A 13,694-nucleotide genomic window follows, 5' to 3' on the forward strand; every position below is an offset into this window, starting at 1 on the left:
ACTTACCGTTACGGGAATTTTATTCAACGATTATAACGCGACTGGGAATTTATCTGTCCGCCGGTTATTTACGCGCGAAACCGACGTGTTGAGTGTCGATCCGTTTTGGCTCGTACGAGTTCCTGCGCGTTTTATTGACGAATTTGCCGAAGGCCCTCGAGGATGGATCAGTTTGTCGGTCGAATCTATTGTTAAACGGATCGATTATATCGTTGTGGCTCGCGTGAACTATAAAGATAATAGAATGGTACAGAGTTACGGAGAGACTGTGGAATTCATCGTTTCAACTTTTTTGCGACACTGTCCGAATAGTAAACGCAAATGTGTGCCTTTGTGTGAAATTTGGTCAATTTTGATCTAAAATCAAGGCACAAATTCTTCTTTCTTTGGTATTTAATGTATCATTTGGACCGAAAATTTTTCGTATTCTTAAATATCTAATAAATATTAATCTCTAATAATATCAGTTTCATTAATCGTATTAAGTATTGTATTTAGAAGTAATAATTGTAACGCTCTTTTATTCAGAAATTAACGTTATTTAGATACATAACATTCTATTTAAAAAACGCGAAGACCTTTAAATGTTCGAATTGCCTTTAAACGCAAAGAAAGTATTATACGTACAGTAGGGGATAAAAGTTTGGTATCACTGTGCTTTGGAAGTTACGCAAAAATTTCCAGAAAAGTGATAGCAGCTTTCAGTATTTTTTTAACGAATTTTTTATTACTCAGATAAATCGCAAATTCATCAGCATCAATTTCAAATCTATAAAGCATTAATAGCAGATTCAATATTGACGTAAATTGTGTAATTGATAGTGTATGTACATAATGCCCCTCTCTCATTATGTTGGCACATATTGCTGAACTCACGTGGAGTTAAATAGCCAACCCTGCATATTGAGAATATTTGATCGCAGTATTAAGCCAACGATCGAATTTCTTTTTCTATACTTTCAAAGTTCTTACTTGACAATTTTTCCTACAATATTCACTCACGAGTCGCTAAATTTCTCAAAGAACGCCAACAAAGTTAAGCACAATTTCTCAAAACACTTCTCCTCCAGTTGAACGTTGCACCGAATAAAAAGCAATCCTCCAAAGTTCCTTCGAATCGCCAGGAAAAATTCTTCACGTTTACTCGAATAATTCAAAGATCCAACGATGGATCGTCCGATTTGTAAATGCCCCGAGCAGATTTTTCGCCGGTGGAATAAAGTTCCTATCCGCGAGCGTATAATCGATTCGTTAATTACGCGAGAGACATGCGAGATCTCAGCGGAGCGCGGCGCGTTGCGCGTTATTTTTCACCGACACCAGGGTGAAAAGGGCGGAGGATGGGCGGGGGTAGGAAGGGCGGATCGTTGAATGTAATTCAATTAGCCGGGGATACAGTGCGCGCGTTCCGAATTGTCTTGATATTTCATCGGTGAAATTCGATTAATTGAAACGCGCGAAACCGCGCGCCGCGGGTCGGGCCAATTTTTCCTGGCGCGTGCCGCCTCCCGCGACTCGTGATCTATCGATCTATGTATACCGCTGCTACCGGTGCCACTAGCTTCGCGCGGTGTTACCATTAAAAATGGATTCTCGCGTTTGAACGCACTTCCAACGATGGAAGGAGAACCAGACGTGGCTTCTTTCTTTCTTCGTTCCTTTCTCATCTTGTTTGTAACGTGGCGATTTGGTTGCAAACGGCTCGTACTGGGTGGGATTCAGAACCCTTAGGTGCTCGGAGATTGAATTTTCGCGAGTGGAGAGGCTCTTACCGCGGTATCGTCGAGGTGAATGGTATTAGAAAATTATTCTTTTCTTTCGAATAAATGGCGCGAGAATTAGGACACTTTTTCCTTATAATTCCACTCATTTCCGGGTGTTTGGAGGCGCACTCTCGGTCCTGAGTATTAGGACACTTATCGACCCCTTAACGTTCGCCTTTTTCTCAACTTGATGGGCCTTTAGAAGTGACGTGGTGTAAAAATAATTATTACACTAAGGTTGTGTAGCTACGCCCATGAATGCTGTAAAGCCCTCCGCTAAGGCCGTGCGAGTCTGGCTATGGTCGGTTCTCGCATCTGGTAGCCAGATTCACACGGGTCAGGGTTTTTCCTGACCAGCCAACTCTCGCCAGAAAGTTGGCGCCCTTTTTGTTACGCGCGCTTTTACGCCCGCGCTTTTTCCCGTCCCGTGCTTTTCGGTAGCGCGGCTTGCTCCCTGTCCTTGTCTAAGGACAGGGGCATATAACCCGAAAGACCGGCGGAAACAGGGACAGTCGAAAAGGATGATCTTGTATTCATCGCTTTTACTTGCGCTAGCGAGTAAGGTTCACGCGTGCCGCGCCTAAGTAAAACGAGGTTTGAAAGTGTGTAGAGTACGGCTTTATTAACCTTCGTCTCTCCTACCCTTCTCCTCGGTTGCTTAACAGAAATATATATTTATTTAAATCAGATAACGCTGAAACTATTTTTAATGTATAGGCGACACGATGCGTGTAGAAAAAGCCTCGTGCCTTTTTCGGGGCTCCCTTGAGTAGCCCCTTTTCCCCTGGGAAAGTCCCAGGAAGTGGGGACGCGGGCCTGCATTGCCAAGGCGATACTCTTGTCCTCGAGGACGAAGAAACCCGGAGATGTTTGGAAAAACATCTCTCGACTCTTCGCCTCGATTATCCTTCGCCTCGTATAAAATCATCAATTTTATTTTATTTTAACCCTTGTGTCAATAACCAGAATTGTCGTCTACTTTATCGTGGCGGTCGCCACAGGCCAAAAATCATCAATTTTATTTTATTTTAACCCTTGTGTCAATAACCAGAATTGTCGTCTACTTTATCGTCCAATTTTAGTAGCTTTTCGATAAGAAAATTGTAAACTTGAGACAAACACGGATAGGAAATGTGCGAGATAACGATCTGGCCGGAAATTTCAATCTTTTACCTGGAAGATCAAATATTTTAAGTGAGAATTATGCAACTTATATGTTAAATTATATCTCAGATGTAGGTATAGAAATAAGTTTCCCATGCTGTAACTCACGCGTTTTGCCATAATAGAAAGGATAAGGCAATCTGGACAATGAAAGAAAATAATGAAGTATAGTTGCAGTTATTGGACGATTAGTTGAGCACGTGTGAGACACGGACGTGAGTGATTAAACGTGAAGCAAACCTAAACAGTTATTAAAAAATTATTAAGATAATGAAAAGAACGTGTCAGTCTAGAATCTCGTAGTGCGACAAATATACAGGGTGTCTCGATTTTTTCTGATCAAACTTTGTCAAACTTTGTCGGTATGTTTTACAGGTATAAATAAGGAAAAAATGTTGTATAAACATAGATCGTTTGAAGCTTCGTTAAAAAATATACATTACGAGCGTGTTTTATTTACGAGCTAGCCAAGTTTATTTTACAAAGCCTTCGTACTTTCATAAATTATAGAAAAATTAGAAAAACGATTTTATTTGACATTTTTAATACAAATATCATATGTTTATCATTATATCTGTGGTCCGAATATACAACCATCCGTTAATTAGAAATATTTAACGAGATCGAAAAGACAAATTGAAATTTTTACATCCGCGAAATTAGTTTTGCAACAGCTTAATACATATTTCACCGTAATTCTAAGGAACGTCGATTTAACCCGACCGGATAACGAAGCAGATAACACATCGAACGATTCACTCTAAGAAAAAAAAAGAATCTGTCACTCTAACGACGTGGCAGTTTCTTGTGGATCGAAACCGGTCGTATCGAGGGACAAAAAGAAACACGTACGAGCAGGTATACCGCTGATTGAAACTGATTTACGAGCAGCGGCGTTTATATTCTTAACCCTTTCGCGGAAACCGCGGCGAAAAAATCACACGGGCGAATACCGCTGGGAGTAGCGCTCTCCATTGACATGCTGGCACGATTTACGAAATTGCCCGATCCTTCTCGTCATTCAACTTTTTCCTCGTTCACACAACAACAGCAACCGAGCAGCAGCGCCATACAGCTTGTAACAATCCTCGCGACTTTTCAGGCAAAAGTTACAAACGAGCCTTTATCTGTTCTGAACGACGAACGACTTAGAATGTCAAACGTTTCAAAGGACCATTCTTCCCTTTATAACCCCACTCTCCTTTATGCCGCGAGGAATATTATGGGAAACATTAACATTGTGCAATGAACTTTTGTATCATATGTATACTCGTGAGGTAGTCAGTTGCTGAAGTTTCTCCTCCTGGTTCGCGATGCTCTTAGTTACGTGGAATCTTTTTTGAAAGTCTCTCCCCGTAGGGCGACGGAAATGAGTGGAACGATTCTATTCATTTCGATGGTAAGTGCAAACGATGGGGTTTCTCTTTCGGTAGTTCGGTGAACGTTAAAAAGTAATAGACACGGGGGAGACGTGATTGAGTGAGGGATAATACGTGTGAAATGAAATGAAGAAGTGAGAAATTTATTTATGTGAGACAGAGAAGTGTATTTATCGTTTTGAATAAATTATTGTTGCGAAAGGGATGCTGAATTTTCTTTAGACTTGATGGTTTAGTGTTTTCTTCGCATATTTTGATTGGTTCTAATCTGAACACGTGTACAGTGCCATATGAAGAAAAAATATACAGGGTGTTATTAATTTGATTATATTTGATTTGGTATTTCGTGTATTGCCGTGTCAGTCCTAAAGTACAATAAATGTCTGATTATGAAAGAACATCAACTTAATCCGTCACTATTTGGAAAAGCAAGCTTATCTAGCGTCCTAATATTTTTGGGAGTAACTATGTATGCACAATATCATTCAATTGCTTCTACTTGTGACTGACTACACCATAAGTCGGTCTCTTTTCACTATAACTGTTGAGACCTTACAATTGAAATTTATCAAACGGTAACATTTAATCGTCTTTCATAAATATCCAAAATTCCTTTAATTAAAAATATTCTGCAGCGCCTCGAGATACGTGGTTTAACGTTGGAACGGCTGTCCGGGTCAAAAGTGACCCATTAGCGACTTTCTACAAATGAATTTTTATCTAACTAAAACATAATTGAAAGATTAAATTCATATCCGTACAAATGGAAGTATAGATGCAGAAAACCATGATACTTGTCAGTATCAAACATTCCCTTTCTTTTGTAAATTCGCTAATGTCATTTTTGACCCAGCCGTTACTTCCAGTGTTAAAATATAGATTAAAAAATCCACGTACTATCTTATTCAAACATACTTCTCGTTGCACACTTCCCTTCGCGTTCCAACAAAAAAAAAAAAAGAATCTTGAAGGACGAAAAAGTCGTGCAAACTGTTACACTCCATCCTACTATCCCCCGAACGATATCCGAAACCGAGAACGTTCCATAATCCGTTATGCACCCGATTCCATCTCTTCGCTACGGTACACTCTCGAGCAGCGAATTCCCCGCGTTTCGTTCTCCTTCGACCATCGATAAATCCGCCTGCGCTCGCCTCAAAACTGAACTAAACGAGAAAGCCAGTGGGCGAAATTAAAGCGGAAAAAGGCGTAGCACGCGGCGAGGGCATGTGTGTGCACGTGTGCACACACGCGATAGTAGAAAATAACCGCGACAATAAAACGCTGATTTATGGCGATTGTCGTGGAGAGGAGCGAGAGAAAGAGAAAGAGAGAGAGAGAGAGAGAGTGAGCTTACGTTATAATCGCCGAGGGTTATCTGAAACAGTGCCATCCAGGTCGAGTGATAGGAGCTGTAGAGGGATGATTTCACTCCTGGGAAGCCTTTGTACAAAAAGTAGAACGACTGGCAGAAACCGAACAGCACCACCATGTAGATTATCCCGAAGGTCAACATATCCCCGGTTATCATACTGTAGACCATGGTGATGAATGGACCGGTCAGCCGAATGGCGCTGTTAAAACAATCAAACGATACAATGTTCGCACGATAATCACGCATTAAAACGCGTCGGCGATCAGATACCGTGGTTTGTGCATCGTTCGTGCGCACAGATTTCATCGCAGCCGTTGCTCCTGCACGTGTGCACCAAACGGGGAGGAACAAGGGGTGGGTGGAAAGAGGGAGGACAGAGGTATGGAGAGTTGCTGGTGTAGTCGTTTTGCACAGAGATAATACTCCCCCGCGCGATCGATGCGACGGCTGTGTCGCCGTGGAAAGCCAGCGTTAGATGTTAAAGCGTCAGGTTTAACGTTCGTTGAAGAAGACCGCGTCGGCTGGATCACTGCGTCATGCTACCAGATTGTGGTCGTTCGTTTATGGGATGATTGGTTAGGGTAGCTAAAGTAACTTGCTTGTTGATGAATTTGTTTTGGGTAGGTTTGACGAGGTTTGGTGGGCTAAGTAAGCGGGTCGGTATATGGGAAATCTGCTAAGTAAGTTTCTAATCGTGGGTATTTGGTTATTGATTTTTGCGCGAGCGAGTGTGTCGAATGATTGTAATACCGGAAGGATTATGTCGGGATTATGTGTGGCTTATTGCGTGGATTAATTGGTACAGTTTGGTGGACGGGGTGCCTAAACTGGTCAGATTTTCTGATGGCAAATTCGGTTCGATTTTTGATAAAGAAGAAGAAGGATGTACAGTAAATTCTCCACAAGTGTCAGTCCGCAAGGAATCTGAACCTGACACTTGTAGAGTCAGGGATTACGTTTTCGAGCCTCGCGCCCGCCTTTGTAGTTTGCCGAACGTAGACAAGGACAGCGAATAAAAGATAAGGTGAAACATGAGTCGAGGCAACCAAGCGATTTAAATACCAACTTTTTTAATTTTACGTTATTTTATCCCGAAATTTTTCTTAACATATTGATGAGATATTTCTGATAAAAATGACATCAAACACGACATAATTTGAACAACATTTACTTATTAACACGTTCAATGTCACGCCAGATTTACAGGTTGCTGTCAGGCGGCCACAAGAAAATACATTTTAAGCATAGGATTATAGTATTATGCTTTATAATTTATAGAATCGGTCCTACTTTTTTTTTTTACGTGGAGGCAGGCCGACATTAAGTTAATTACTCAATAAGTATTAATAAGTAAATGTTATTCAAATTATATCGTATTTGATATCATTTTCATCAGAAAAGTCTCACCAACATGTTAAACAAATTTCAGATGAAAAAAAGTAAAATTAAAGAAATTATATTTTTCTATTATGATTTGTGAGCCGTGAAATCTCGTAAAAGAAACCGAGTGGTGTAGCGTTACACGCTTGACTGACAGCAATGACGCAACCTAGGCGTAGGACCATCTATACTGACACTTGTAGAATCCAAACTGACTGACACTTGTAGAGAATTTACTGTATTTTGTAAGTGTAGTGAAATAAAATGGACGAAATAAATACATCAAACTGTCTACATTTTTATTATTAAATGTAATTATTGCTTGGTACTTAAGTGCACAATACTTTTGGCCGGTAGTGTATTTCAGTAGAAAATTGAAATCAGTACGGTGCCTTTAAAATCAGTACTGTATTAAATAAATCTGGTCACTTTAAGTAAGTTTACGATAGTCTTATCAAACAGCTGATCTGTGAGAAATTTTATGAGTAGGACTTGATAATTAGTGTCCAAATAAATATCAAGTTCTCGTAGTCATTCTGTCTGAATCTTCGTTTCGTATAATAGATCAATTGAAAAATTACAAAAATTCCTTAACAATAATAGAAATACAAGAAATTACATATAGAATAATAAGAAAATAATAGAAATGTAAGATTTAACGTTACCGAAGTGCGAAATGTAAAATTGCGATTTCAGTCGATAAAAAGTCACGTCGTTCGAGTAATTTCGTTTCTTCTTTTTTTTTTTTCACTCGTTTTATTTCAAGGAATCTTTTGCTGTATGGCGAGGCACAACTTTAACAATGACAAAGCGTCACTGTCATTGCGATATCGATGAAGTATCGTGTTCCTTTCAGAGGTATCCGTGCGTCGTGCAACAGATATCGATCCGTCTGTATTTATTGTCAGCGGATGCGGCCGTGCTGTGAACGTGTTTAACGTTAGTTTGTAGACAGGAAGGCAATGACTGGCGTTTGATTCCTGAATGTGCAACGTGATTATGAAGACATTGATCTTCTGGCTATTGTTCACGGGCGGTTCATTAAATTCTACCGAGAAAAGTGAAATTGAAAAGCGTGTCACATCAGATGCGTCGAACACAGATTGAAACTGAATAACCCCGGTATTAATTTATCAATCCGTTGGCGAGATAAAAATAGGAAAATGCAGAAACGAGATAGCAATGTGCGGTAAAAAGAAAAATGTCGCAAATATTAAATACAGGTAGTCCGATCTGAATATGTAAAGTTTAAAAACCGGTGAAATTGAGTTATCACGGAGTACTAGAGATTACGTTAAATTCGTCATATTTTTCGCGACTATGAAAATTTTCTTTATTAATAAATTTTATCAGGAGTATGTTAGATTTTATTAAAATTTAAGTGTAATGTTAGAAAAGTCCAAAAAGCGAAGGCTTGAGTGGGCCATGTGCAGTCTTCTGCTGCGTTTCCCCCTCCTAGGGATAGTTTTGCCTCAAGGCTAAGAAAGGCCATATTGTCAAGGGGGTCCTCTTGACTAGGGTTTTGAGGAAGGACAGAATTGTATCAGCACTCGTGCAGTATAGTTCAAAATACAAGGATTCACCCTGTTTAACCGCCCACGTTTATATTTTATTCCACCGCTCACCACCGTTATCCTGACCGTTTTTACCTTACAGTAACTTGTTCTGATTGTTTCGACAACTCTGTCACGCCATAACTACGCTCCTTTAGGAGTAAAGATTTGAAGACTCTTAGACAAGACTGTAAATCAATTTTAGAAAAAATATGGGGAAATTAATGTAACACGAAGACGAGATCTAAGTCGCTGAATTTTTCTAATTATTAACTGTACGAGTGTATCTTATATCTACAATCTTCGTTATAAATCCACAGTTGTAATAAAATCTAAAAAGTTCTCGTGTTTCGTTTAAAACAACCAAGGTAACAATGTAATTTTAAAATACATAAATTGCATACAAGATCATTTTTAGCTGTTCTACATTAAAAACAAAAATTGCGTTATCGCTCGTCACTGTGTGCATAAAAGTCTATGAATATTATACACCTCATTTTCACGTATATTAAAACATTTCATTCACACTTGATTCTATGTACGTTACACTTGAAAAAAAAACACGATGTCTAAATTTTTTAAATAAACCTGCAGTTCTAACCATTTTACTCAATCTCGTAAAAACACATCCTAATCTTCGAAGTCTTTCTACTTGTGGTGTACTGTCTTCTAAATATTGCTACCTTTAAATTGCTTACTTAAAAAGAAACATAAATCTACGAAAATCGAATGTTCCCGTTGAAGAGCTTTTAACCTGTTCATCTTTTCAAATCGTGTAGTACGGACCACGATATGGCCAGGTCGTAAATTAAAGTCTCGAACTGTGGGACCGATTAGTGTTGCCGCATTTAGGACTGTATAGCCGATGGAACAAATATAGCGAGCTTGGAAAATCGGACGGGAGTCAGAGTAAACGTGTTTCGAGTGTTCTGATAGAGCAATTGAGAGATATATGCGAAAATAAGGACAGGAACTATCAATCAGAGCCGTATTATGCATTCACCGCGCCTGCACAGTTTCTGTCTTCTTTCGTTGCATTTTCCAAGCACGAAAAAAATGGAGAAAATGGACGTTCAAACTTCAAAGTGCCCTAATTTTTTAAATTTTCGATATTTTTTTATCTTGGCTCACACCATAGCCACCACACTCATACTAATCAACCATCTTTTTGACTTTTTCATTTGGGATAAGTAGAATGGCCGGAATCGTGTCAGCCGGTAGGACACTTTTTCCTAAAGTGACCACACCGAGTAACCTGTAATTCAGTCAATTTGAATTATTTTCGCTAAAAAAAAAAAAATAGCGAATATTCTTGAAACGTAACTGAATACGTGTGCAAAAAATCGATAGTAAAAAGTCTCACAGTTTCTTCGTAAAAAAATCTCAAAGAAGGCGTACAAAACGACACTCGACCCTATAGAGTGGAATAGCCCCTTAATTTACGACCCCGCTATATTTATTCCACCGGCTATACCATCGCGCTCCCACTTAACCTTTAAACCACGCACAAAACCGCACAAGCTGCTAATTTCCACCTGACACCCCGCCGATCCCCCCGGTGTCCCCGAAAAATTTATTCGCCGCGCAGACAATAGCTCCAGACAGCAAACTTAATTGCGAACCAGCCGTGTTTCGGGCCCGCGCCCGGAACGGGTGGCATAATGCGTAATATAAGGGGTCACGCTGTATCTTCCGGGGGGATGTTATCAGTTTACAGGTCATCGGGGGTTCGCGCGGGACAAGTTGGAAACAAAATGCCGCGAAGTGAGATAAAGTTACTCCTATTACCAGCGCTATCGTGTTGTCGATCGCTCGTCGCGTTACCTGTTTCGTTGGCCGTTGATTATCCGATTTACCAACGCGATCGGCGTTCAATGAAATTGAAGCGGCGCGTAATTTAAGTCGAAATCGCGGACGGGAGAGGACAATAGTCGCGTTTCCTGTACCAAACGCCGGTCGAAATCGATTTTCGCGCCACAGCCAGATGGACACGATGGAATGGAACATTTTTAATCGCCGCGCGGTCTTTTCCAATCTCTCTTATGCATTCTTTTTTCTTGTTGTTTTTTCTTTTAAGTTTTTATTTCAAATTGCTTTTGTCAAACGTTCTTTCGCGGATTATGAAGGTGGACATGCCGTTCTGGGTGAGCGGAATATTGTACACGAAATGTGTTATACGTGTGTAATTAGTATTTCTGAAGATGCGAGGTCGTTTATGGTAGATTTGGTTGCTCGAGAAAATTGGAAATTGCGGATATTTTAATACAGAGAAAAAAGAATCTTTGTACTATTCGTTTATGAGTAAAATGTATTAAACTTTGTTTAAGAATCCTTGGAAAATTTGTGTTGTTTGAACGAAGGATATCTTGGAATTATGACAATGAGATTTTCACGAAAGTAACGCGATGCAATCAAATACGCGATTGCAAACATGGTACAAGCAGATATTGTCAATATTTCATTAGAGAAGAAAGGAAATCTCTACGTGATCATACATTAATAACAATATAGATTTCCTTATGCTCACAGCTTTATTCAAAAACGGAGGTATAGTCAGTAGAAGAAATATAATAACCGGTCAGCTGTCGAAGCTTAGGACAAGCGAATCGACGGAAACCTGAGAAGATATTAGCCCTTTATTTTGAAACTGGGTCAAGTCCATTTTGTGACTTAGCTATAGATTGTTTACAAATAAAAACCATTGTTATCGTTAACTTCACTTTTTTCAAAATCGGACTTGCTCAAAACCTCAATCAAGATTTCACACGAAGTATGCCTCATCCTAGATTCAGTCCCAACTGGAAACTTAAAATGCTCTAACTCCCGACCTCGCTATATTTCTTGCGTCAACTGCACCCACAAGAAAATATCGCTCCTCGTTTTCTTCTTATTCCTCGCCGTACAAACCGAAGAATCGCAAACATCACGGTCTGCGAGTGTTTCGCATTATTCACGTGCAACAACAAAAACCCAGCTGCACGATCTTAGCAATGCATATGCAACAGTGTCTTCTGTTCGTTGAATATACTTTTTCCCCCGTTCGAGTAGTACACGTATTGGTCGGAGAAATTGAACGTGGGGGAGAGGAAATTGTATAAAGTCAACGTAGAAATGACGAGAGTGGAAGAGGCATCGATCGAGCTGCCATTAGGCGGAACGACAGCTCGGTCCCTTCTCACTTCCGCTAATCGATCGGTGACCTTATCTTGTCAAGGGTTGCCGGCAGTCATAAATCTTCGGTTTTTCCTGGCGTGATAAGTTCAAGGGAAGGTACAGTCCCGGTGAGAAGTAATAAAATGAAGATGCAGCCGGGGTGTTATCGGGATGATAATCGTCAGAGGTGTCGATTTCGTGAAACCCTGTAGATTTGTAAAGATCTGATCTCGGTGTAATGGCTCGTGGAATTCCTTGGAGTATCCGCGGGAATTTATCCGTTTTTATAGTGATCGTAGGTGTAGATTGATCGAATTTATAGTGTGTTGGGTTTCACTGTACATTGTGAGCCATTTCTCATATTATTGGAGGTATAAAGAGGCCGTTTCGATAAAAGGTAGCTGTTAAGGAGAAGGAAATATGATATTAAAATTCCCTCATTTTTCCCCTCTATTTTTGCGACTAGTCGGTGTTTTAAATGTGAGAAATTAAATGCGAAGATGATATGGAATAATAATTTGAATGTAGAAATAACTATGACGAAGAAAGAATAGAATGCAAGGTTGGTTGTGGTATTGCTCGATTTTTATGCATTTTAGAGCGAGAACCGACTTTATCGAAAACGTGTGTGTCGATACACATATATGCAAATACGGAAATACTGTTGTTTCGAGCAGCATTCGGCGTATCCTCGACCCTCTTCTTGCATCTTTCAGTTTGTTGACAAATAAAGATGCACGTAAACTTTACCGAGGTGTAAATAAAGGAAGAAAAATGGTGGAACGATGAGTCGACACAAGAAGAAATAGGACAGCACAAAAAAAATATTGTGTATATTATTCACTCTCTTATAGCCAGTTCACTTTTGAGACAAAAATGATAAATCTAGTAACTGTAATAATTATAATAGTTAAATTACAAAATTAAATTGAATTGTCGGAATACGAAGAATTTGAACCGTGAAAATTATGTATAAATATTAAGTTGCTATTTTTACTGAAAGAAAACTTATCTTTATAAATACAGCTGAACTCTGCTGTACCACTCTGTCGTATTAATAACTTTCTATTTTTTTTTAAACTACGAACGATTTCAAAAAATGTATTCACTCTAATTACTGATTAAACTGAAAGACTATACATATGGTTGGTGAAAAAAATTTGAATGCAATAATAGTTTAAAAAGTCGAGAGAGAAAACGTCTCCATGCTGATATAATATAGGTCGGCGAATTAATTGGCGAAAATGGTATTCAATAGCGACCAGTTTACAGAAGTTTAAAAACAGTTTTAGTTATTAAATTCATCAGCTGTGCATCTCATTTCATCTAGATTGTGCAATAACCAATAAAACCTCGGTTGCGCGTCTCTCCTTTAAAATGTATTAAAACGAAGTCATACAGAAACTCCGAGGGATAAAAAGCATACAGCACACCGAGAGCTACTCAAACTTCGCAAGAGAAATGTAATTGTATTAACGATATTTTTCACGAAAGATAACAGAGATGCTGGAAAGAATGAAACCATTCTAGCAAGTGAAAATAAATCTTGATCTTTTACGTCAACTTTTCACTCGAGGCAAAATGTACTCTGGAACCCTAAATCGTATAATCGATTTTTCTCTTTTCTTTTTTTTTAATTTTTATATTAAACTTAGCTCCTCCTTGAATTAGAATACACTTTACTTACTACAGTGTAGTGTCTACTTTCTCCTTAATATTAAATGCATGCAACTACCCATTTCCCTCTTAAAACAAAAAGTAATCCGTCGCCTAATCTAACTTTAGCGTACACTATTAGAATATGTCCTTGAAACAGGACATATTCTAGCACTGAAATTTCAGTATTTACTTTTTCCATCAAATACACTCACTCGTCTTGAATCAAAGACGAAGACTTAAGAAATAATTTTCTATTTAAACTTCAACC

At 39.1% G+C, this 13,694-nt stretch overlaps 1 protein-coding gene across 1 annotated transcript in view; it reads right to left on the reverse strand.

The window, feature by feature from the left end:
- LOC108579435 overlaps window positions 1-13,694 on the reverse strand; it is a 77,346-nt gene that overhangs the window by 21,580 nt on the left and 42,072 nt on the right. The window contains exon 6 of the mRNA XM_017942974.1: window positions 5,664-5,880. Within this exon, the coding sequence (XP_017798463.1) occupies window positions 5,664-5,880 (217 nt within the window). The remainder of the gene's footprint in view (window positions 1-5,663; window positions 5,881-13,694) is intronic.

This window comes from Habropoda laboriosa, unplaced genomic scaffold (genome assembly GCF_001263275.1).
Source record: "Habropoda laboriosa isolate 0110345459 unplaced genomic scaffold, ASM126327v1 scaffold14, whole genome shotgun sequence".
Taxonomy (NCBI): domain Eukaryota; kingdom Metazoa; phylum Arthropoda; class Insecta; order Hymenoptera; family Apidae; genus Habropoda; species Habropoda laboriosa.